The sequence below is a fragment of the Crotalus tigris genome, unplaced genomic scaffold (assembly GCF_016545835.1).
Source record: "Crotalus tigris isolate CLP2741 ecotype Arizona unplaced genomic scaffold, ASM1654583v1 scf7180000024441.2113493, whole genome shotgun sequence".
Lineage (NCBI taxonomy): Eukaryota > Metazoa > Chordata > Lepidosauria > Squamata > Viperidae > Crotalus > Crotalus tigris.
In genome coordinates, this window is record NW_024100610.1 from 1,213,850 (window position 1) to 1,237,201 (window position 23,352).

General features: G+C 39.3%; 1 protein-coding gene across 1 annotated transcript; it reads right to left on the reverse strand.

Annotated features, from left to right (window-relative positions):
- Window positions 1–10,054: 10,054 nt before the first annotated feature.
- On the reverse strand, window positions 10,055–21,485 carry LOC120302972 (keratin, type II cytoskeletal 7-like). The gene is made up of 9 exons (XM_039332015.1): window positions 20,991–21,485; window positions 19,758–19,969; window positions 18,019–18,079; window positions 16,387–16,482; window positions 16,122–16,286; window positions 14,920–15,045; window positions 12,760–12,980; window positions 12,054–12,088; window positions 10,055–11,974 (listed from the first exon to the last, which is right to left on the reverse strand). Exons 1-9 carry the CDS (start codon window positions 21,483–21,485, stop codon window positions 11,787–11,789), a joined length of 1,599 nt encoding a protein of 532 aa, XP_039187949.1. The 3' UTR covers window positions 10,055–11,786.
- Window positions 21,486–23,352: the final 1,867 nt, after the last annotated feature.

Sequence of the window (23,352 nt, forward strand, 5' to 3'; positions counted from 1 at the left end):
AAAATAATTGCGGAGTAAACTTTATCTTTTTCCTAAAAATCTTTTGAATATTGCACCAAATCTTAATCCAAAAAGCTTTAATATCTTTACAAGTCCACCAAATATGAAAATAAGTTGCATCTAAATTTCCACATCTCCAACATTTGGGCTGTAATTTCAGATACATGCGGGACAACATTCTAGCTACCATTAAAGAAAGATTTTATATCTTAAAGTCCAAGAAAATCATTATTTCCTCAAGATCTGTTAATGTTACTGTTGAGTCCTTCGCGAAAGGCAAGACACGAGAAGCAGTTGTAGTTCTCAGGTTTTCTTTTATTCTGTGTTCAGCTTACAGATGAAGAGTTCAGCAACGCCCAAAAGCTCCCAGCCTCTTATATAGGCATTTCCCGGGTCAATGTGTTACTTTTCCCGCGCCAGCACCTGCGCATGCGCACAGGCGCTGGCGACAGCCTGTCTGGTCTCGGGCAGCTTGCACCTGCCCGGGACTGCCTGCAAATGCCCCGAGCCCATTTGCAAGGCTCGGGACATAACAGTTACTGTGCAGCGTAAGAAGACACACCAAGATGGGGAATTCATCAAATTTGCGGATGACACTAAGCTGGCAGAAATAGCCAACACTCTGAAAATAGGCTTAAGATACAGGAGGACAGACTTGAACACTGGGCGCTATCTAACAAAATGAAATTCAATGGTGAAAAAAGTAAGGTTCTATATTTAGGCAAGAAAAACCAAATGTAACTGTGAGAGGGATTTCAGAGTCCTAGTGGACAATCACTTAAATATGAGTCAGCAGTGTGCTGCAGCTGCCAAAAAAGCCAACATAGTGCCAATATCTCAGGGGCTGCCACAACGAAGAGGGAGTCAAGCTATTCTCCAAAGTGCCTGAAGGCAGGACAAGAAGCAACGAATGGAAACTAATCAAGGAGAGAAGCAACCTAGAACTAAGGAGAAACTTCCTAACAATTAGAACAATAAATCAGTAGAACAACCTGCCTCCAGAAATGGTGAATGCTCCAACACTGGAAGTTTTTAAGAAGAGACTAGACAGCCATTTGTCCGAAATGGCGTAGGGTTTCCTGCCTGAGAAGAGGATTGGACTCGATGACCTCCAAAGTCCCTTCCAACTTTATTATTATTATTATTATTATCGATCATCGCACAGTCAGCCAGATGTTCAGACTGGATTTGGCATTTTGTCTACCTATCGAGTCCTTACCCAGGACCTGGGATAGGCAGATGTGGATGTTTGATGGTATTACAGATATCGTCGCAGGATGGAAGCAGTTCCTAATAAGGCTGCCTTTTGCAATTGACTAATAGCGAATTTGTCAATGCCAATGGTGTTCAAGTGGTGCTCCAGTTGTTTTGGGATTGCACCCAAGGAGCCTATGACTATTGGTACTACCCTTGCTTGCTTTTGCCACAGTCTTTCTATTTCTATTTGTAGGTCTTTGTATTTTGTTATCTTCTCCAGTTCTTTCTCTTCTATTCTGCTATCTCCAGGCACTGCCACGTCCACTATCCAGACTTTTTTGTCTTTCTTATCGACAATTGTTAAGTCTGGGGTGTTATGTTGCAGGTGCTTGTCTGTTTGAATTCTGAAGTCCCAGAGCAGTTTAATTTTATCATTTTCTATGACTTTCTCTATTTTATGATCCCACCAGTTTTTGCTTACAGGCAAATGATATTTTTTGCAGATCTTCCAATGCACCATTGTTGCTACTTTGTCATGCCGCTGCTTGTAATCAGTCTGTGCAATCTTCTTGCAACAGCTTACCAAGTGGTCCACTGTTTCTTCAGCTTCTTTGCATAGGCGGCACTTACTGTCTGTTGCTGTCTTCTCAATTTTGACTTTGTATGCATTTGTCCTTAAGGCTTGGTCTTGTGCAGCCAGAATTAGTCCCTCGGTCTCTTTCTTCAATTTTCCTGCTCTTAGCCATTGCCAGGTTTTATTATTATCTGCTTTCCCAGCTATTTTTTTCATGTATCGGCCATGTAGTGCTTTGTCTTCCCATGCCTCTATTCTGTTCTTCATTTGGTCTTTCTTGTAGGCCAGTTTGGTCTCTCCAGTAGTTAGTAAGCCTTCCTGATATACTAATTTCAGTGCATCTTCATCATTGTTCTTCAGATATTCTTCCAAAGCCATTTTTTCTTCTTCAACCATCTGATGTACTTGTAGCATTCCACGCCCACCTATTTGCCTTGGTAGATAAAGTCTATCAATGTCACTGCGTGGATGAAGGGCATGATTCATTGTCATTATTTTTCTGGTCTGCCTATCCATTGCTTTTAGTTCTGCTTGAGTCCAGTCCACTATTCCAGCTGTGTACCTAATGACTGGGATTGCCCAGGTGTTGATTGCCTTTATGGTATTTCCTCCATTGAGTTTGGATTTTAAGATCTTCTTCACTCTCTTGATGTATTCACCTCTAATCTTTTTCTTGACTTCAGTGTGCTTGATGTTGTCAGCTTGAAGGATACCCAAGTATTTGTAGTACTCTTCCTCATCCAGACTCTTAATGTTATTTTCGTGGGGCATCTTGATTCCTTCAGTTTTCACTATTTTTCCTTGTTTGATAGTAAGTGTGGCACATTTGTCCAAGCCAAACTCCATTACAATATCTTGGCTATATATACGGACAGTGTTGAGCAGCGATTCTATTTCAGATGATGTTTTTCCATACAGCTTCAGATCATCCATATAAAGGAGGTGGGATAGTCTGGCAGATGTTTTTGATGTTTGATAGCCATGTCCTGAGTTATTCAGTATTGTTGACAGAGGAAACAGTGCAATAACAAATAGTAATGGTGATAATGAATCTCCTTGAAATATTCCTCTCTTGATATTAACCTCTCCCAGCCTCTCACCATTGATCTGCAACTGTGTCTTCCATTGTGCCATCGATCTTTGCACAAATTTTCTGATGTTTCTACTGACTCCTGTTATTTCTAGGCACTTTATTATCCAATCATGTGGCAGAGAGTCAAATGCCTTTTTGTAGTCAATCCATGCCACATTCAGGTTGGTCTTCCTTCTCTTGCAGTTTTCCAAGATCATTTTGTCTATTAGGAGTTGATCTTTTGTTCCTCTGCTGTTGGGGCGGTTTCCTTTCTGCTCAGGTGGAAAGAGATTGTTTTCAACTAGATGCTGTTGCACTGCATCAGCTACTACACCAGTTAGTAATTTGAAAGTTGTTGGTAAGCAGGTAATTGGCCTGTAGTTACCTGGTGTTGCCCCTTTTGCTGGATTTTTCATTATTAGGTAGGTTTTCCCAGTTGTTAGCCACTTTTCAATTTCTCCTCCTTGTAGTATATTGTTGAACTGCTTGGCAATGAGTGGGTGTATAACAGTTAGATGTTTCAACCAAAACCCATGCAGTTCATCTTCACCTGGTGCTGACCAATTTTTGATTTTCTTTGCTCTTTTTTCTACCATTTTTGTTGTTATTACTAGTTCTTTCATTTCAACTTCTGTTTTATTTGCATCCACCTCTTTTAACCAAGCCGCATCCTTGTTGTATTTCTTTGGGTTATCCCATATCTGCTTCCAGAACTGCACTGTTTCTTCCTTGTCAGGTACTGACTGATTCCTTGCAGTTTCTCCATTGATGGATTGGTAGAAACGTTTCTGATTGGATTGAAATTGGAGGTTCTGCCTATAGTTTGCAATTCGAGCTTCATATCTACTGATTTTCCTGGCTATAGCTGTTATTTGTTGCTTTATTATTTCCAGTGCTTCCTTGATCTTCCTTGTTTCTAAGTGGTATTTCTTGATTAGGTATTCTTTGGTCTTCTTGTTCTTCAGCTTCTTTTCTTTCATCTGTTCTAGCTTGCTTGCATGTGATCTTAACTTGCTGATCTTATTTTCTAGTCTAACCTTCCATTTTTCTGGTGCACTGTTTGTTTGTTTTTCTTCTTTGTTGATTTTGCATCCCAGGTATTCTGTTATAACTGCAGCTGTGCTGTACATTAGTTGGTTTGTTTCTTGCAATGAATTGGTGCTTATACTTGATATTGCAATATTTGCATCTTTTAATGCTTGTGCTAGCTGTTTCTTTGGAACAAGCTTCAATGCAGGTAGCCTTATTCTGTTGTTTTTGTGCTGTTCTAGATGCTCAGTTATTCTTTGTTTCAATTCTTTTATTTCTTTAGTTAGAGGGTTTTGTTCTTCCTGAGGTAGAGGTGCCTGGTTTCCAAATGAGAACAGTTGTATATCTCTGCTAGATTCCTTCACTGCCAACTCCCCCTGGTTTGCCTCTACATTCTGAATTACTTCTGGTAAGGCTTTGATTTCTTTGCCCTGGGTAAACCTTTGCAGTTCGTCCAATTCTGTTTCTGTGAATATTTTATTTCGTGTTATAAATCGGCGTTGATCTGCTAGTCTCTGTTCTGTTATTTCTGATTCTGGATGTTGTTCTTTCCAGAACTGGTGCATTCGTTTTAGATATCCTCTTCTTGTTGGACTTGATCTGTAGTAACAGATCATTATTTCTTTGTTTTCCATCACTGTGTATCTGCGACGGGTAAACACCTTTTCTTCCAGTAGTTCTGCAGCTGCTGGCCCTGGTTGCTCAGCCAACAGTCCTGAGTCCTGTAACCCATTTTTCACCAGATATCCAGGAACTCCAATATCTAGTGCGGACCTTATTATTATTATTATTATTATTATTATTATTATTATTATTATATGGATCATCGCACAGTCAGCCAGATGTTCAGACTGGATTTGGCATTTTGTCTACCTATCGAGTCCTTACCCAGGACCTGGGATAGGCAGATGTGGATGTTTGATGGTATTACAGGTATCGTCGTAGGATGGAAGCAGTTCCTAATAAGGCCGCCTTTTGCAATTGACTAATAGCGAATTTGTCAATGCCAATGGTGTTCAAGTGGTGCTCCAGTTGTTTTGGGATTGCACCCAAGATGCCTATGACTATTGGTACTACCTTTGCTTGCTTTTGCCAAAGTCTTTCTATTTCTATTTGTAGGTCTTTGTATTTTGTTATTTTCTCCTGTTCTTTCTCGTCTATTCTGCTGTCTCCAGGCATTGCCACATCCACTATCCAGACTTTTTTGTCTTTCTTATCGACAATTGTTAACTCTGGGGTGTTATGTTGCAGGTGCTTGGTCTGTTTGAATTCTGAAGTCCCAGAGCAGTTTAATTTTATCATTTTCTATGACTTTCTCTATTTTATGATCCCACCAGTTTTTGCTTACAGACAAATGATATTTTTTGCAGATCTTCCAATGCACCATTGTTGCTACTTTGTCATGCCGCTGCTTGTAGTCAGTCTGTGTAATCTTCTTGCAACAGCTTACCAAGTGGTCCACTGTTTCTTCAGCTTCTTTGCATAGGCGGCACTTACTGTCTGTCTGTCTGTTGTTGTTGTTGTTGTTGTTATTATTATTATTATTTTGCTGCAAATTAGTATGAAGTTAATTTTCCAATCTTATTCCACATATGGGATGTATGTTTTTTTTAAACTCCAATCATTTCCTCTAGAACATGCTTTATGTAACACTGCATGAATGACCTGTGGAACCTAAATTTAATTATAATTAAATTTAACTAGACTAAATATTAACTAAATTTAATTACAGCTGTTGCATTTCCACTTTTCTCCCTGTACAGCCCTAGATGTTCCCCATGGAATGGAAAAAGAGAAAAAAAATTCACAGCTCTTAGATGTTCACTCACCTGGTTTTAGAGCCTTGCATAAGGTTCTATATATTTTTCAGATTCCTATCCAGTTGCCATCTCTTCTTGATTAGGTTGCTCAACTGATTCCAGCTGTGACTAATGTTATCTTCAAAAGGTAAATAAAACCTGAGCTGATTATTGCTGTAAACCTTGGTCCTGAAACACTCTCCATTTGGATTCTAAAACCTTATTCTGTTGTTCCATAAAACAAATCCGGAATACATAAACCCAGGTAGCTGATTGGTTCTTCATCAGCCCCATCAATTGTCTCTCCATCCAGTCCTTTTTAACTGAAAATGATTCTTCTTAAGCAGAGATCTCTCCTAATTATTATTTATGCTCTAATTCCTAACTAGGAATGAATAATTCTATCCATTTTGTTTTCAGTAATTCATTTCACTTATTCATTGAAATTTCTGTTTAGTATGAATCTGGCAGGAGGTTCATTTGCCTGGGATTTTAATATATACTTTTGTATACAAGTGGTGATGTACATGTTTGTATAACACTTTCCTAGATCATGCACAACATCATAGCCAGCATAATCTAATGTATATGTTATGGTGTGTGTTTATTTTGCCTAGCCAGGCAAATTACAGAATTCTGAAAAATAGAATTCACTGGGATATAAGAAGGAAGGAAAGAGTATTTATTTATTTATTTATTCATTCATTCATTCATTCATTCATTCATCAATCATATGGCAAAAACATTAAAAAAGCACATCACAATTACATTCTCATGAGCAAATATGAAACCATTTACTCTATTTTCAAATTCAAAGGTAAACTATATTACATGATGAAGTTACCTGCAGAAAGTCTCTGGGGTTTCCCTGATATGCGCTCAGAGGGCATTATTCCACAATATGTTGCACTGACTACTTTGGTAAGGTGACCAACTTTTTTACAGTGAAAAGGAGGACACAAATAAATTGAAGAAAACAATATTGTAAATAAAAGAAACATTTTATTCATTGCAACAATAATACAGAATACACTATAATATGATAAATGCATAATAAAAAACATTTGTAACAATAACATTTTATATTTTAATTATGCTTACATGCCGTGCCCCCGCCCGCAGCTGCCCCACCAGCACTGCGGCCCTGCCGTGTAGAGCAGGCCCGATGGCTCCCAGAGCACCAGCTATGCCAGCTCCGGCCCCAGGGGGCAGTCCGCCATCAACACACCCCGCCTGCAGTCACCTCGCCCACCCTGCACAGCCCTGTGTAGAGCAGGCCCCACAGCTCCCACAGCACGGGGGGGGGGGGCAGCCAGCCACCGCCGCTCCTCACACCCCCACCTGCAGCAGCCCCGCTGCCTCTGCCTCTTGCGCCCGCAGCCATTATTGCCCTAGCAGGGCCGAAGATCAAGAGAAAGTTACCATGGCATCGCTGCTCCAATCTCCTCCAGGTCTCTTTGGGACTAACTAGGAGATAGTGTAGTTGGAAAGCAGGGAGGGGTGCAAGTTCCTGCCAATTTGCCTTTGCTGCAGACAACTTACATGTGCAAAGTTTGCTGGCCGGGTGTTTTGGCGTGCTCAGCAGCAATTCCTATTGGCTTTCGAAAGCCAATAGGGGGAGTAGCACAGCTCATGCAAAAGTTGAAAAAAAAACCATCAAAAAAAGGTGCCGGAACGCCGTTCTGAGTGTTCTATGAGAAAAAAAAGCCGTGCAGATTAGTCTTCAAATATCAAAAAGAGGACATGTAGGAGGACACTTTTTGAGGGAGGACAGAACTTAAAAAAGGAGGACTGTCCTCCCTAAAAGAGGACGGTTGGTCACCTTATACACCACAGTTACATTCCAAAGATGAGAGCTTTTCTCATTTATGGAGGAGACTAGCATTAGTGGACAAGGACATATGGACAAAGAAGAAGCCTCCCCGAAGAGTCCTATACTTGGGCGTCAGTTAATTCTTCCACAATGGCAACCAGAGAATCCTTGTCATCTCCAGACTTAAAACACATCACTATGGGAAGATAAATCACAAACACACTTGCAAGATTCTGTAATTATCATCTATCTCACTAAAGTATATTTCTAGTCTTCCAATGAAGCCTTTTTTCTGGTCTGGTCTACCCTGAATAGCTGACAGTCTGCTCTTGAATCAAAAGTATATTCAGTAGTGAGATTCAAATATGTGAACAACTGGTTCTCTGTGTGGATGCCACTTCCGGAAGTCCATTCTGGGCCTGGGCAACAAAAAATTAGCTACTGGTTCTGCTGAACTTGTGCAAACCAGCTGAATCCCACCACTGAATATATTTCAGTGCATTCATTATCTTAACACATCTGGAAAGCACCTATCTGATGGGCACTAGATCTAATACTCAGGTTATATCATTGCCTAGGGCATTTAACCTCCCCCCCCCAATGTGACACAATCCAGTTTATCCAAATCAGTTTATCTTAATTTTGGGAGGAAAATACTATCATTAATTGGCATTAATGAATTAATATAAATAATTATATGTTTAAATCCAAAGCAGTCAAAAATTTTCCATGATACCAGTGAAATGCATATTGCATCCACATACCAACTGCCTAGATTGGAGCTTACTTCTTAGATCAGACACTTGGGCATTTCAAGGCAAAAGACCTTCGTCTAAGGCAGAGGTGTCAAACTGCCGGCCTGTGGGCCAGTTTCATCATACGGAAGCCGCGCCCACCCCATTGCCAGCAATGGAAAAAAGTCATGACACGTCGTGTGACATAGTGAATTTGACACCCCTGGTCTAAGGGGCAGGAAAAGTAAAAGAGAGGAGATATTTCAGCTGTAGCAAAATGCTTCTTTCTAGAGAAGAGGTGGGGAACGATGGCCCTTTTATGACCTGTGGACTCCAATTCCCAGAATTCCTGATCCAGCATGACATGGCTGGCTGAGGAATTCCAGGAGTTGAAGTTCACAAGTCATAAAGGGGCCATAGTTCCACATCTCTGTTCTAGAGGTTCTGGATAGGAACTCGTGCTGAAGTCATGCTAGAAAGGCTTTGACAAGTACCTCAAATTCTCATGACCCCTCCTCTAGCCTACCTTTGTTGAGGGGAATGCAATTCAGGATGGGAAAAGCCAATTCCAGATTAACAAAGAGTAAGACAGATTGCAAGGATCATTTTCAGTGAGGAAAAAATGCATGATGGTGGTTTTTTATTGAATACCATGCTTCTGGCCAATTCAACTCCATGCAAGAAAGGGCAAGTTCATTGTATATTAGGAAAGGGCTGAAGTGGGGTGGAGTGGGCAATCATTTGGAAGTCGGGGACTACTATGTCTTTCCCCACCCCTAGTTATTTTCAAGAATTTGCAGGATTCTTTTTTTTTTTCGCCATGTAAATGTATACATTTGAACTAGACTGTGATGTTTCTCTGTGTCGTTTGTATGTGTGGGGTGGGTATATGCATAATGATATTTTTTGAGAGCTGAATGCAATGAAATTTCATTTTAATGTATGCTGATTAGTATACATTTAAAGTGACTATTCTATTCTACTCTACTCTACTCTACTCTACTCTACTCTACTCTACTCTACTCTACTCTACTCTATTCCATTCCATTTCAGTCCAATACAATGTCATACAGAATGACTGATTTCTCTCAACTTGAAGTATGAGCAAGTCAGCCTTTGTTCAATTTCAGCTCAAAAGATTCAGTGTGCCTGCACCTTATTTTTTTTTTAGCTTTTGAGATTAAAAGGTTTGGCTTGCAAAATTCCCATTTCGGTATCTTACTAGCACTACTGTGGTTTTTGATATTGAGTTCTTAAAAGAAATGCTGAATAAAAAATATGTGATCTATTTTCTGTCCCTATGTCTGTGCAATTCTTTTCCCTTTAAATAGTCAGGGAGCAACAGAACCTCGGCAGTGAATGCAATGGAGAATTTGTTTTTTTCTCACTATAGCAGGACAGAAGCTTTTTCACCAAATTAAAAAAGGTCATGAGTAAACTAGCAGAGGGCATGGCCAAACTGGAAGTCAGTGCAATGGCCTTCACCCTGGAATGAACCGATTTTAAAATTTCCATGATGATATCAGTACGCAGGTGATGAGAACCCCTGGGTTGAGTATTCTTCAACATACAAATATGAACAACCTCTCCCTATTAGTCATGGCACCTTCCCCCCCCCATTCAAAGTACAGAACAGATATTTTTCATGATGTTTGCAAATTAAGATACAGTTCCTATTTCCCTAGTACTTTTAACTTGCTTACATGTTATCTAACAGTTTATTAAATAAGCTTATTATCCATTTGTTTGTTTTAATATCAACTGTTGTTTAAAAAAGTAAAGCCGTTTCAAAACTTTGGGGAGATGCAGATGCAATAAGAAAAGAACACAATGTACTTTGTGTGCATTTAGTTTATTACCTATGAGACCGAAAAGTACAGCAAAGAGCAAAACAAGTAGATGTAGTGTCATGAACAGATAATTGTCAAAATGCCCCCAAATTTTACTTTTGATCCTTAACAGCCGACCTTTTGGGTCTCACCCTAAAAGAAGGCAACTCCTTATAGTCAGATTGTTCCAGAAACAGCCCTGCTGAACAAACTATATTCTTACTGATCAGCTGTATGGTGGAGAAAGGATGTGGAGTCTGTATTCAGATCCTTTGCTCTCCTTTTCAGATAAATGGTTGGCTTGTATCTGCTTATCAAGTTAATTAGAATACATAGCCTCATTTTCTGAATCCAGATGTGATTTCTTTTTTCTTTTCTATTCAACTACAACTGTATAGAAGTCTCTGTGCTGCATATTATAGCTCAATGCTCTGATAAGTCAGTGTTAGTTATCTTGGTATAAGGCTGGTCTTGCTAAAATCGGCACCACTCTGTAGCTTGTTTTGAAGTGAGTTTTTAAAGCAAGCACCTTTCTTTGAATTGTATCTATTTTGTTACTGTGATTATTACCCTACACCTTATAAGCTCCCCCTTTATTTGTTTGTTCTGGAGAAAAATACATTTATATCTGAAAGCAGAAATAGACAGACAGCTCTGCACTGAAAGAAAATACTTCAGGCACATGGGGGTTTTCCAATGGAATATTCTGCTTGGGATTCTGGAAGACTCAATTTCATTGTGTTTTCATGTTTCACCTTTTGTGTTATTGGCCATTGCACTGGACATCATGTGGCCAAAGGCATGTGTGTTTCACAAGCAGTATTGTCATCCCTCATTGGGTAAGATTTAGAAAGGTAGGTTCTGCGCATACAGAGTAAAATATAGGTAGTCCTGAACTTACAACAGTTCATTTAGTGACCATTTGAAGTTACAATAACACTGAAAAAGTGACAACCATTGCAGCATTCCCATGGTCATGTGATCTAAATGCAGATGCTCAGCTACTGATTCATATTGATGATGGTTGCAGTGTCCCAGGGTCATGTGATCAGCTTTTGTGACTTTCTGACAAGCAAAGTCAATGGGGAAGCCAGATTCACTTAACAACTGTGTTACTAACTTAACAACTGCAGTGATTCATTTAACAACTGTGGCACAAAAGGTTGTAAAATGGGGCAAAACTCACTTAGCAAAAGTCTCACTTAATTCCAAGATTGGAGTAATGCAGAATTGCAAGCTATGGTTACAGTTATTAAAAGCATGAAGAGAAATTTCTAAACTCTTCTTCCCAGATGTTCAACAGAAGAGAATGTGAAAAATGGAAACTTGCAAATCTGGGGAGAGTTCATTTTCATGTCATTGAGAATCATTGTTTGCCAAGCTAGCAAAGAGTGACATGACTTTGACTCCTTTAGCTAGCTTTACCCATATCTGTAGGAATCTACCTAACACCAAAATTAACATCAGACCAACAATCAAGAAGCAAGCAATACTCCAATCAAAAGACCACTCCCATAGTCACTAGAATATAAACTGAGAGCAGACCCCACCCCCTACTAGCACTGAAGATGCTACCTAATTTGGGTAATGAAACATCTTCAAGAAAACAACCAATATTGGAGAGCACCAATAACCCCTCATTTCAACCCTGAGCTACAAATATTCTCCTCTAACAAATCTAGATAAATTGTTGCTTTCCGTTGTTTGTGAAAGTTCTGTCTACTTCCCTTCCTACAATTTTACTTTGTATTAGTGGACCATTTGCAGACCTTAGAGGACTTTTCACTTTGACATTTGGTTTTACTGTCAGAGGAAATGGATATTTTAGTTCCTGCAGGTTTGCATTGACAGGATCCTCCGGCCTTCTCACTGCATTCCTTTCCTTGTTTTGCTGCCCTCTGAGAACTGCATGGGGAGTTGGTCACAGCTTGAAAGAAAACACATGGAATGGTTATTCATGAAACACCTTTTTGGGAAAAATAACAAACAGGCAACTTAGTACTTACAGATACTGATGGAACTTGAAGAATCTCTGGATATCCTGTGGAGAGAAGAAAACACTCCCTTTTTTTTCCGTGTTGATCTTCCGGGCTTGCCTTAACACTGTTTATCATCTTCATTCTTTCCTCAATAATAAATCCACAGCATTTATACCCATTTATGCAGAATACAAAAAGCATTACTCAATGTTTCATCATCTCTTTTGAAAATACCTTTGTTTGAAAGGCTATTTGAAGGATTTCTAAATACGTCTGTATTGTACTGTTACATATATTTGGAAGTAACTGGAATTCAGGCAGTGGTGGGATTCAAATACCTGAACATCTGGTTCTCTGCGTGGATGCAGGCCTGGGTCTCCGAGGCCTAGAATGGACTTCCGGAAGTGACATCCATGCACTTCCTGTGGGCTGTTTTAGGACTGGGAGGCCTCCTCCACACCTCTGACTTCTGGAAGTGACATCCATGCACTTCCGGTGGGCCATTCTAGGCCTGGAAGACCTCCTCTAGACCTCTGAGGCTTAGAATGGACTTCCAGAAGCAGCATGGGTTCAGCTGGTTCTCTGAACTCAACAAAATTTAACTATCGGTTCTACTGAACCGGTGTGAACTGGCTGAATCCCACCACTGAGTTTGGCCATATAATGCTTGGTGACAGGGATCCTATAAAGCTTGATCTAGAATAAATAAAATAAATTGACATAGGAGACTTACCTTTCTTCTTCTCCCTCCAACAAACTTTTGTAAGCTGCAATCTCAATATCAAGAACTATCTTCACATTCAGAAGTTCCTGGTAGTCACGTACTAGGCTGGCCAGTTCATCCTTGCCATTTTGAAGGGCCTTCACTAGTTCAGCATATTTCTGTTGACCTTCTTTGAAGGCTTGTTCACCTCCTTTGGCTGCCTCACAAACTGTCTTCTTGAGCTCTTCGTTCTGTAAAAGGGATATGATTGGACATGTTGTCACCTGCCTCTTAGTGCCACACACCCAGATTGCAGCCTTTCAACAAAAGTATCTGGAAAATTAGGGCTCATATCCTTCAAAAACATGGGTTAGAGTCTTTACTTTATTCATTCAATGAAAGAATAATGAAATCCATTATTCTAGTTGCCATTACACCTAATAATTCAGGCTTTGTCCTTCTACGTGTTATCTTCTTTTTTCCCCAGGAAACCCAATGGACAAAATATAACTTTTGGGGCAACCTGGGCAACCTGGCCAATCTTGTCCTAGACCTGGAAGTTAGTCAGCATTGAGTATTTCAGAAGGGAGACGATTAGGGAAACTCATAAGTGAAGATTGTAGACCATAGACTCAACTGGGAGATTGAAAACCATCCAGCGAAAAAAATCATGGCAAACACGTCATGTTATCTTGCCAAGCAAGCCATAGGACTGAGCTCAGGACTGAGAGCATCTTTATCAGAAAAAAAAAACAGATGTTGGTAGTTTGGACTAATGCATGTCTTGCATATGTTACTGTACAATTTCCTCCAACACCCAGAAACAACATACAAACAAACCTCACCATACTTTTAGCATATAGATACCAGTATCTTTATACCAACTGCATACTGAAAAGAGGAATGCAGGTATGTTGTAATCAGGGTATCGGGGATTATTATACCTGTGGACCATAAATATCCTATGGCTTGTAAAAAAATGCATATTCAAACAAAAACAAAAAAGTTCTATTTTTCACTTTAAAAGTCCATTTTTAAAAATGATTTAAATTTGTTACCATTTTCTGATCATGAGAAAAACTGTCAGTTTTAGGTCTGTTTGCAAAAAGTAGAGATTCAAGCTCTTCTAACCTGGCTTCATGTCTTCTTAATAGTTCACAACTAATGTTTGTAAAGCCCTTGCCTCTTTACTAATTACACATAACTAGTGAAACAAATCCAGATTTTGGAACTAAGAATAGTAAACACAAATAAGCTTCTTTACACAACGAGGCACCTTACATATACTCTATAGCAGGGCTTTTCAACCTTTTTACCCATTGTACCCCACTTTTAGGATATGGCAACATCTGAGTACCACCAGTCGCCTAGCAAGGTGTCAAAAACTTAATGACCTCCCAAAAGGAAAAAAGTGATAAAGTACAGGTAGTCCTCGACTTACAACAGTTCGCTTAGTGATTGTTCGAAGTTACAATGGCACTGAAAAAAGTGCCCCTCATGCCACAGCTGAGCAAGACAGTTCCCGGCGGCACTCTTCCTCCTGTCCAAGGTTTTCATTGTTGTGAGCATTTCTGTTGAGGATTGGCAGTGTGGGTGGGGTGGGGGGTGTTTGGTTTTTATTCCCCTCATCTGCTGGGTGATTGCAGCAGGTTTTGGTCAAATCACATGACCCCGGGACACTGTAACCATCATAAATATAAATCAGTTGCCAAGCATCTAAATGTCAATCACAAGACCCTGGAGATGCTGCAACATTCCAGCTGATCAGCGCTTCTTCTGGGCTCAGCAGAAGTACCAGGATCAGCGCTGAGCTCCAGCTGGATCCTGGCACTGATCCTAGTGCTTCCTCTGAGCCCTGACAGCCCCGAAGAAGCACCGATCAGCTGGAAAGCAGCACTGATCCTGGTGCTTCCACTGAGCCCTGACAGCCCTGCAGCTCCAGCCATGTCTCGCTCAGGCTTGTGCGGTGCTTCCATCAGTTCAGCTCATTCCCCTCTCCTGCTACTTTTCTAGAATGGTCGCGTACCACCTGCCAGGTGCCAATGTACCACAGGTGGTACCCGTACCACTGGTTGAAAAGCCCTGCTCTATAGTACTCATGTATGAATTGTACTATTGCTAATTTGAAATTTGAATTATTCTACCACCCCCAACCCCCCAGTTGTCTAATTTGCATTGCACCAGTCTTACCTCCTTCTGCAGACTCTGAAGTTCACACTGGACTTTTTCAACTTGTTGGATAAGTTCTGAAATCTGCTGCTCTCGATTCTTCAGATCCCATTTGTAACTAGAACTCTTACTTTGAGCCTCTTCATACTAAGGGTGTCAATATAAGACCTTTCTTTAAAATTATCACAATCATATGTTTACATTACAGCTTTTCCATGCTAATCATATTCAAAGTGGCTCATGACACAGAAAATAGTATAAGGCAATTTGCTAACAAAGTAATTTTTGGAGGGGAAACCTTTATAAATGCAAAGTAAGATTATGCAACCTGCTGAAATTTATATTTTTAAAGAGATTTTTTTTAAAAAAAAATAGTCCAAATCACTGCCAAAATAACTTATCTAACATTAATAATTGTAAGATGAATTCTGACGATCTCAGGTTGCCCTCATTAGCAGTCATTTTCAGCCAGTTAAAGATGAGACAGAGAGAAGAACTGGTGTCAGCTCTTGCAGGATTCAGTGTCTGATAGCTACTGTACATGGCTACAAGCAATGGAGTCCTACCATTTAGCGATAGATTGTTAGCCACACTTCTGCTGAGTATCTCTTATTGTTTGCCTGGGATGTCTATCAGTCTTACCTAATCCCTTTCTTCCGATAAATTAGTGAGAAAGTATACAAGTAGACAGAATGGAAAGCCATTCAATGGAAGCCATAACTCAAGAATTCCTGGTACACATACATTCTTTGTGGTGGTTACAGGATATTTACTGACATTAGGATCGTTCTGCTGCAACATTTGTTTGATTGAGGAACAAGAAAGAGCCAGACAGAGCAGCAAGAAGATGTTGAAAATTGAGGAGGATATGCCACTGCTGTCCTTTACAACAGAGGATGCTCTCCTGTCACTTATATCTGAGTAAAATTCTTCTGGTAGTTCAGGAGGCCTTTGTATGTGACATGAAAAGCAGCCCTATTGCTTATGAGCAGTGTCTCATACATTAAGAAGGTAGATTGGTAATCAGTCAGTAAGGAAGTCACAAACATATGCAAAGCTATGTTAAAAGGTTAGCAAAAGCGACAAGAGAAATAAGCAGGGAACGTCTGTGGCATTTCACTTACCAAGTATTGCATTTTTTTTTATCAATAGGTCTTTTTTTCTTTTTTCTTTTTAAAAAAGAACAAATAAAAATTACCAAGTTTTGCACTGATGTGAAATACCTTGTTTTGATAAAATTTATCTGCCTCCGCTTTACTTCTCTGCATAATTTCCTCATACTCTTTTCGGACTGTGGCTATGATGTTGTCCATGTCAAGGTTTCTACTGTTGTCCATTTTCACAACCACATCCACATCTTGATCTTGTTTGTCAAGCTGTTCTTTCTCCTAGGTGTTGATTCAAATACATTGTCAGTTCTGTAGCCTAGGTCAAGCAGTGATCACCTGAAGGAAAGAGGATCTCTTGAGTGGATCCCTCCCTACTTACCTTCTTATATACACATTTCAAGAACTTGATCTCTCGGTCCAGGAGACTGATTTTCCGCTCCAGCTCTGCATTATTTGAAAAAATGAAGTCTACAACCTAAACAGATGACGTTCTCGTATTACATTTTTTTTATGGGAGGATTTCCAAAGAAGGGGGGGGGGGAATCAGACTTCACTTAAACTATTAGAAGGATTGAAAGTTATTTTAAAAATTGCAATAAATAACAACAACAAATATCATGCCATGATTTTTAAACCCATTATTTGCAGGTTTCATGTCCCCGTCTGATGGCCCTTAAACTGAAGCTGAATATCTCCCTTTGTATACCAAGGAATTTATTCTATTATTTGCAAAAGCATCAAGTAGAAAATATGTTTTGTTTTTTGTTCTTGAGTAAAAATACTGTGCTGTAGAGGGCCCCCTTTCTTCTTTTCAGCTATTTATTATAATTAAACATATCATACAAATATTTGGAAAAGGTGGGGCAAATGAAATATTTTTAAATACACACCTAAAGTAAGATCTTGGGTACATGAAAGGGTGAGTCCATTTTTAAAAATTATTGCTATTTTCTTTTATATTTAATTTATTTCTATATTTATTTCTGCAGGGTTTTTTTTAAAAAAAACATTTGGATATGTGCTTTTAATTATTGAGTTTTATACTACATTTTCATAACATTTCCTATCAAAATATAAAATATAACAACATTTGTAATTGTATTTCATAGCTTCTGTGTTCACATCACATGCTAAATTTGTTTTATGCTTGATGTATAGAATTAAACCAATTACTTTGAACCACGATCTAAGGCAGGGGTGTCAAACTGCCGGCCTGCGGGCCGGATGCATCATAGCGAAACTGTGCCCACCCCATTGCTGGCAATGGCAAAAATGTCACGATACGTTGCGACACATCACATGATGTTGCGAGTTTGACACCCCTGATCTAAGGTATATGTTGCTGGTAGAAATTGGATGGTTTATACAGCATGTTGTGGCTCATAAAAGTCTGACCAGGATAAATTAACCAAGCTTAATGAGTTGCATAAATGAAGCTATTTGTAATAAGAAATCATTTTTTATTTTGGGAGGCAATGTTTTTCAGAACCCAAGAAAATAAAATAAAATGATAGGATCATATGGAATAATGGGAAGAATGTGAAATAAATGTACCATTAAATTGGATAGAAATAGTACTGTGTGAATAACAAACAAACAAAAAAAAAATCCATACACTTTACATTTGCAAAATGATCCTACTTAGTATTTGAATACTGATTCAATGTATAATTTAGAAGGTTTTATTAATCAGCATAGCTATTTATCTGTCACCTATTTTAAACATACTACTCCAAATTCACCATTGCAAGGATATTGCAATGCTATTATAGGATATATTATATTATCCAAAATATCTGGCTGATTATTGACACTGAACATATTCTTTTTTTCATTCTTGTTAAAAATTGACAGATTAGATTAACAGAACTGTATTGAAAAATAATGATGTTAGTAACAATAACATCTGAGAACCATTAGGGTTTTTTTTTTCAAATGTAAAATTTATCCCTTTGCTCATTATCTTGATTTTAATTTTTTAAAAAACTAGCTTCACTGTTGCTCTGCTTACCTTCCTAAGTTCTATAATCTCTTTCTCTGCTGCAGCATGCTGCTTGACTTTCTCTTCATATCTGGAAGGGGGGACCATCAAGAGTATAATAAGAGAGGGAGAACAGGACCATCAAGAGTATAATAAGAGAGGGAGAACAGTAAACACAGATGACATGAAATTATAGTCTTCCCAATGTTATTATGGTGGTTCCAAATGTTCCTATATGTATCACTCCTAAAATATCTCTGGGAAAGAAGACTGGGAAAATAAGCTTTGTCTGACATATTGGCAAATTATGGGCAGAGTAAAATAGAAGTCTTAGAATAGAATAGAGCTGGAAGGGACCTTGGATGTCTTCTAGTCCATCCCCCTGCTCAAGCAGGAGAACCTATACCATCTCAGACAAGTGACTATCCAGTGTCTTCTTAAAAACCTCCAGTGATAGAGCACCCACAATTTTTGAAAGCAAGCCATTCCACTGGTTAATTGTCCTCACTGTTAGGAACTTTCTCCTTAGTTCCAGGTTGCTTCTCTCCTTGATCAGTTTTCAGCCATTGTTTCTTGTCCTGCCCTCTGGTGCTTTGGAGAATAATTTGACCCCCCACTTCTTTGTGGCAGCCTCTCAAATACTGGATTACTGCTATCATGTCATCCCTATTTCTTTTTTTTTCTTTAGACTAGCCAAACCCAAGTCCTGCAGCCGTTCTTCATATGTTTTACTCTCCAGGCCTTTGATCATCCCATGCATGGAAACCTCAATCTTACTTATTCCTAATTAAAGGGAATATATAACAGGTGATGGAAGATTGTTTTTCCTAAATATATGGTTATTTGTTTGTTCTTTTAACAATAGTGGAATAAACAATTTAGTGCAATAAAACCCTGTTCCAAAGTTCCCATACAATTTCCCCAGCTCTATATGCTATCCATCTTCACATTCATCCCAAGGCATGCTTGATTCTTGAAATACAACCAGATGCCATTAATTTTCCTCCATTGCTTAGTGTCAGGACTTTTGCTAAAAAATTCTTGAGCTACCTTGGGACCAAAGGAAAAGGGAGCACTACAATATGAGAAATCTGTTTGACAAATTCAAGTAGATTAAACAATGATCTCCTTCTCAGAAAGTATCTTCATACATTTACTGCACGTGCTACATAGCCTGAATACATATAAAATGGGAATCAGACAGAGCAATCTTATACAGGCCTACTCAGTTGTAAGTCTCATTATTTTTGGTGAAGCTTGCTTCCAGGTCAACCCCTTCAGCATCATAAGAGACCTGGTGCAGTTTTGTTAAGGAGCACAAAGTCTATGTCAGTGATGGCAAACCTTTTAGAGACTGAGTGCCCAAACTGCAACCCAAAACCCACTTATGCATCGTTGGGTGCCGGGTGGGTGTGGCCCATTGGCTGGGTGTGGCCAATTGGGTGGGTGTGGCTGCAGTGGTAACGACAGACTGGGTGGGACTAAAAAGTTCAATCAATCAATTCCAACTTTGCAAGATCTTTTTTTCCCCGCGAGAAGTTGAAATTGACTGATTAATTGAACCTTCTTTTTGTTTTTTTTGCAAACAGCAGCGGAGGCCTAAAGCGAAAAGGTTTTATAAAACCTAGCTGAAGGCCTAGGACTGGGGCGATGGTGCGCGTGCCCACAGAGAGGGCTCTGAATGCCGCCTCTGGCACCCGTGCCATAGGTTCGCCACCACTGGTCTATGTCATTTTTTATCTTTTCTGCATAATTCAAGAGGAACTCACTTGCACTTGAAATCTGCAGTTTGTGCCTTTGCACTTTCACGATCACTTTGCAGGTTCTCCTTCTCATATTGCACATATTCCAACTCCTTCTTCAGGCTTGCAATGTATTGTTCAAACAAACGCTCTAAGTTTTCAGTGGGTGGTTTGGTTTGCTGCTGCAGGAAGGCCCATTTAGTTTCTAGCAGCTGGTTCTTCTGTTCCAGGCACTGCACCTAAAACTCAAGGTAAAATCCATCCATGAACCATCAGTACATTAAAGCAATCCATCAATCAAAGCGGAAGTTCTGCTTCATAAGATCCTTTGCAATTCAAGCACCATTTTAGCAATCCAATCTAACAAAGATGCACAATGTACTATTGGGTTGATAAATGGATAATCCAAATGGAAGCCAGAGCCAAAACAGGAGTAATCTAGATCAGGGGTCCCCAACCCCAGGGCTGTGACCTGGTACAAGGATGTGACCTGTTCGGGACTGGGCAATGCAAGTTGCTTGTGAGCATGCACACGTGCAGCTCCATTTGTGTGAGTGATGGGTTTGCATGCCTGCTGCTCATGCAAATGGAGCTTTGCACATGTGCATACGCACTTGCTGCTTACACAAAACCATCCCCTCCTCCCTCTCCCCTCACCAGTCTGCCAAACTGGAAAGGTTGGGGACCACTGGTCTAGAAGGTAGAAGAAAAGGCTGAAAGAACAGAGTTTGCTCAGTGTAAATTAAACTATGGCAGGGACACGGCACAGCAGTTGTTCTCAAGGTTTCAGACTTGAATATTAATTAGCCCAATAAAGTTACTGGCTCATAAACAAAATACTTAATAGACCTTATAAGTTGGTTCAGCTTGTTAACTTCCATAGAAATAATATTTTTAACATGGACTTTTTCAAATATATTTTAAAAGATGTCAGGAAAAGAGGAAGAATAAATATTCATTCCAATTTCAAAGTAGTTACAGGAGGTTATGTAAGGCTTGGATTTTAGCAGTTTACCTCAAGTGAGCACTATGACTGGGTGCAGAAGATAACCAAAAATGAGCAATGAGCATTACAGAACAATATTTGGACAAAAACAAGTACCATGATGGCAAAATAAGGATTCTTAGTGCAACAGTAATCTTGAAACGAAAACATAGGATCAACCTAAAAAAAATGTGCCAAATTTTACAAGCAAGCGTAGTTTTATCAGCAGCACAGTAGAGTAAGGAACTTTAAACCTTTAGATTTGAAAGTCTCACCTTATCAATGAAACCAGCAAATTTGCTATTAAGGGACTTCATCTGCTCCATCTCTTTGCATTTTACTTTCTGGATCTCAGGGGAGATACTGACATGGAAAGGTTCCAACAGCTTTGGATCAACATGTACTCCCTGGATGCTGTATCTCCTTGGTGCTGCCTGGATTCCAGTTCCACAGGTGCCACTCTTGTGATCTCCACACAGGGATAAAGTTGTCCTTCCTCCAAAGTTAGACATTTTGCTGCTGCTCTTGGAGCCAGAATGGAGCCAGGAGCTTGAGCTGCTTGCGCTATAGTGGTTAAAGGGGCTTTGCGCATTTCGTTGGCTGCCTGCTGAAATCTGACGACTCATGTTGCCTTGCTCTGATGGAAGGGGCTGCAGAGAAGAAGGGTAAAGATCTGGATATGAGACACCTCCAATGGAGACTTTTGAGTTGGCCTCCCTTTTATGCGTTTGAGGATCTAGGCTTGGTTGCATGAGAACATGAGGATTCATGTGGTTGGAATGCCTGCCAGCCAAATGAGATCTTCAGGAAGCTAAACTGCTGGTAAACCAAAAAATAAAGGTTGAAATAAAAAAAATTGACTTGCAAAGAAAGATGAGAAGATATTGTTTAATTAATTTCCTTTCTAACCCTAATTGGAGTCTAGTCCAAACCATTCTCCCCCAAAAGAACTTCATAGAATGATGATAATATCTGTGGCTCTTTTTATATTATGATGGGAGAGGACAGTTCTGTGTATGATCCTGTTAGATCAAAGGTATGGATCAAATTGTTGACAAACTAAAAAATAATCCATGAAAAAAATCTAGGCCAAAATGGAAGTCCATAGCAAAACAATAATTATCCAGTAGTAATTATCCAATTACTCAGTAATTTTAAGATTTGTCAGGCTTTTGTACCAAAAACCTTCTTTTGTCATGTGTTCCATCTACTCTCTACAGTGCATTTTGAGTCCACCAATACAGCTCCTTCAGACAACCATGGAAAGAATGAAACTTTCTGTGTGCAAACACCAAAATGTTAAATATGAGATAATGTAGAAGCTATACTCTTGTACTGCTATCAATGTATAACAACGAACATTAATAGGAAAAATGGACAGGTACAGGTAAGGATGAGGTAGTGTAATAAGAGTTACACGGAGACCAAGGACATTCTAATGTACACTCTAATATTAATTTTAACCCATATTTCTACACTTATTTTCAGAATTTCCTTCCTCCATCACTCCATTAGTTCAAATCCATGATAGCTGACAGGCTCTTAAGTTTACTCTCAAGGCTTAGAGAAGCTAAGTGTGGTCCAACTTTTAGGAAAGTGACCCCTTCAACCAGTGAGGATTCTTACAAAGAATCACACAAGATTTATCAGCAGTAATAAGCACAATAAAATAATTAGCAATAAAGAAACAAATATTGAACAAAAACATATCCTGATAATGAATCTTATCAATCTGATTCTTATGAAATATGTCATTATAGTCTATGACCTATACTAGGGGTGTCAAACTCACAACATCACATGATGTGTTGCGACGTATCATGACTTTTTCTCCATTGCTGGCAATGGGGTGGGCGTGGTTTCGGCATGATGCATCCGGCCCATGGGCCGGCAGTTTGACACTCCTGACCTATACAGTAAATAGTCTTTACTGAAGACATACAGTAGAAAATCTGCTAAGCCACTTCATAGAAAGACCCTATAGTTAGCAAGTGAGGATGAGAGAGAAATTCCTATGTGTTCAGTTCATGCTGTTTGTTTTTTTAGTCCTGCCAATAAATACTACTACTACTACTACTACTACTACTACTACTACTATTAATAATAATAATAATAATAATAATAATAATAATAATAATAATAAAGTTGGAAGGTACCTTGGAGGTCATCTAGTCCAACCCCCTGCTCAGGCAGGAAACCCTAAACCATTTCAGACAAATGATTGTGCAGTCTCTTCTTAAAGACTTCCAGTGTTGGAGCATTCACAACTTCTGGAGGCAGGTTGTTAGTTGGAGGAAGTACTTAATTTCCAGTTTATTAAAAGGATGGCTTGTCTGAATAGCTTCTCGCCCCCTATTTAAGATCAGCTGAGAGGTAGGCAGATGGTTGCAGAGGGAAGACTGCACCAGTTTACCTTTTCATTGGTACCCTTCAAATTCCCTGGTTCACTTGCCTTGACTTTTAAGATCTTAAAAAATAAGCAAACAAAAAGAAAATAATTACAGTTACCTGGACTGCTGCAAAACAAAGCATTAGCTCCTTGCATGATCTTGGGCTCCATATAGATTTTGTTTTAGCCATTCTTACAAAATGACTGGGTGTGATCAGTGCTTTATCTGGAGATTTAACTATCTATAT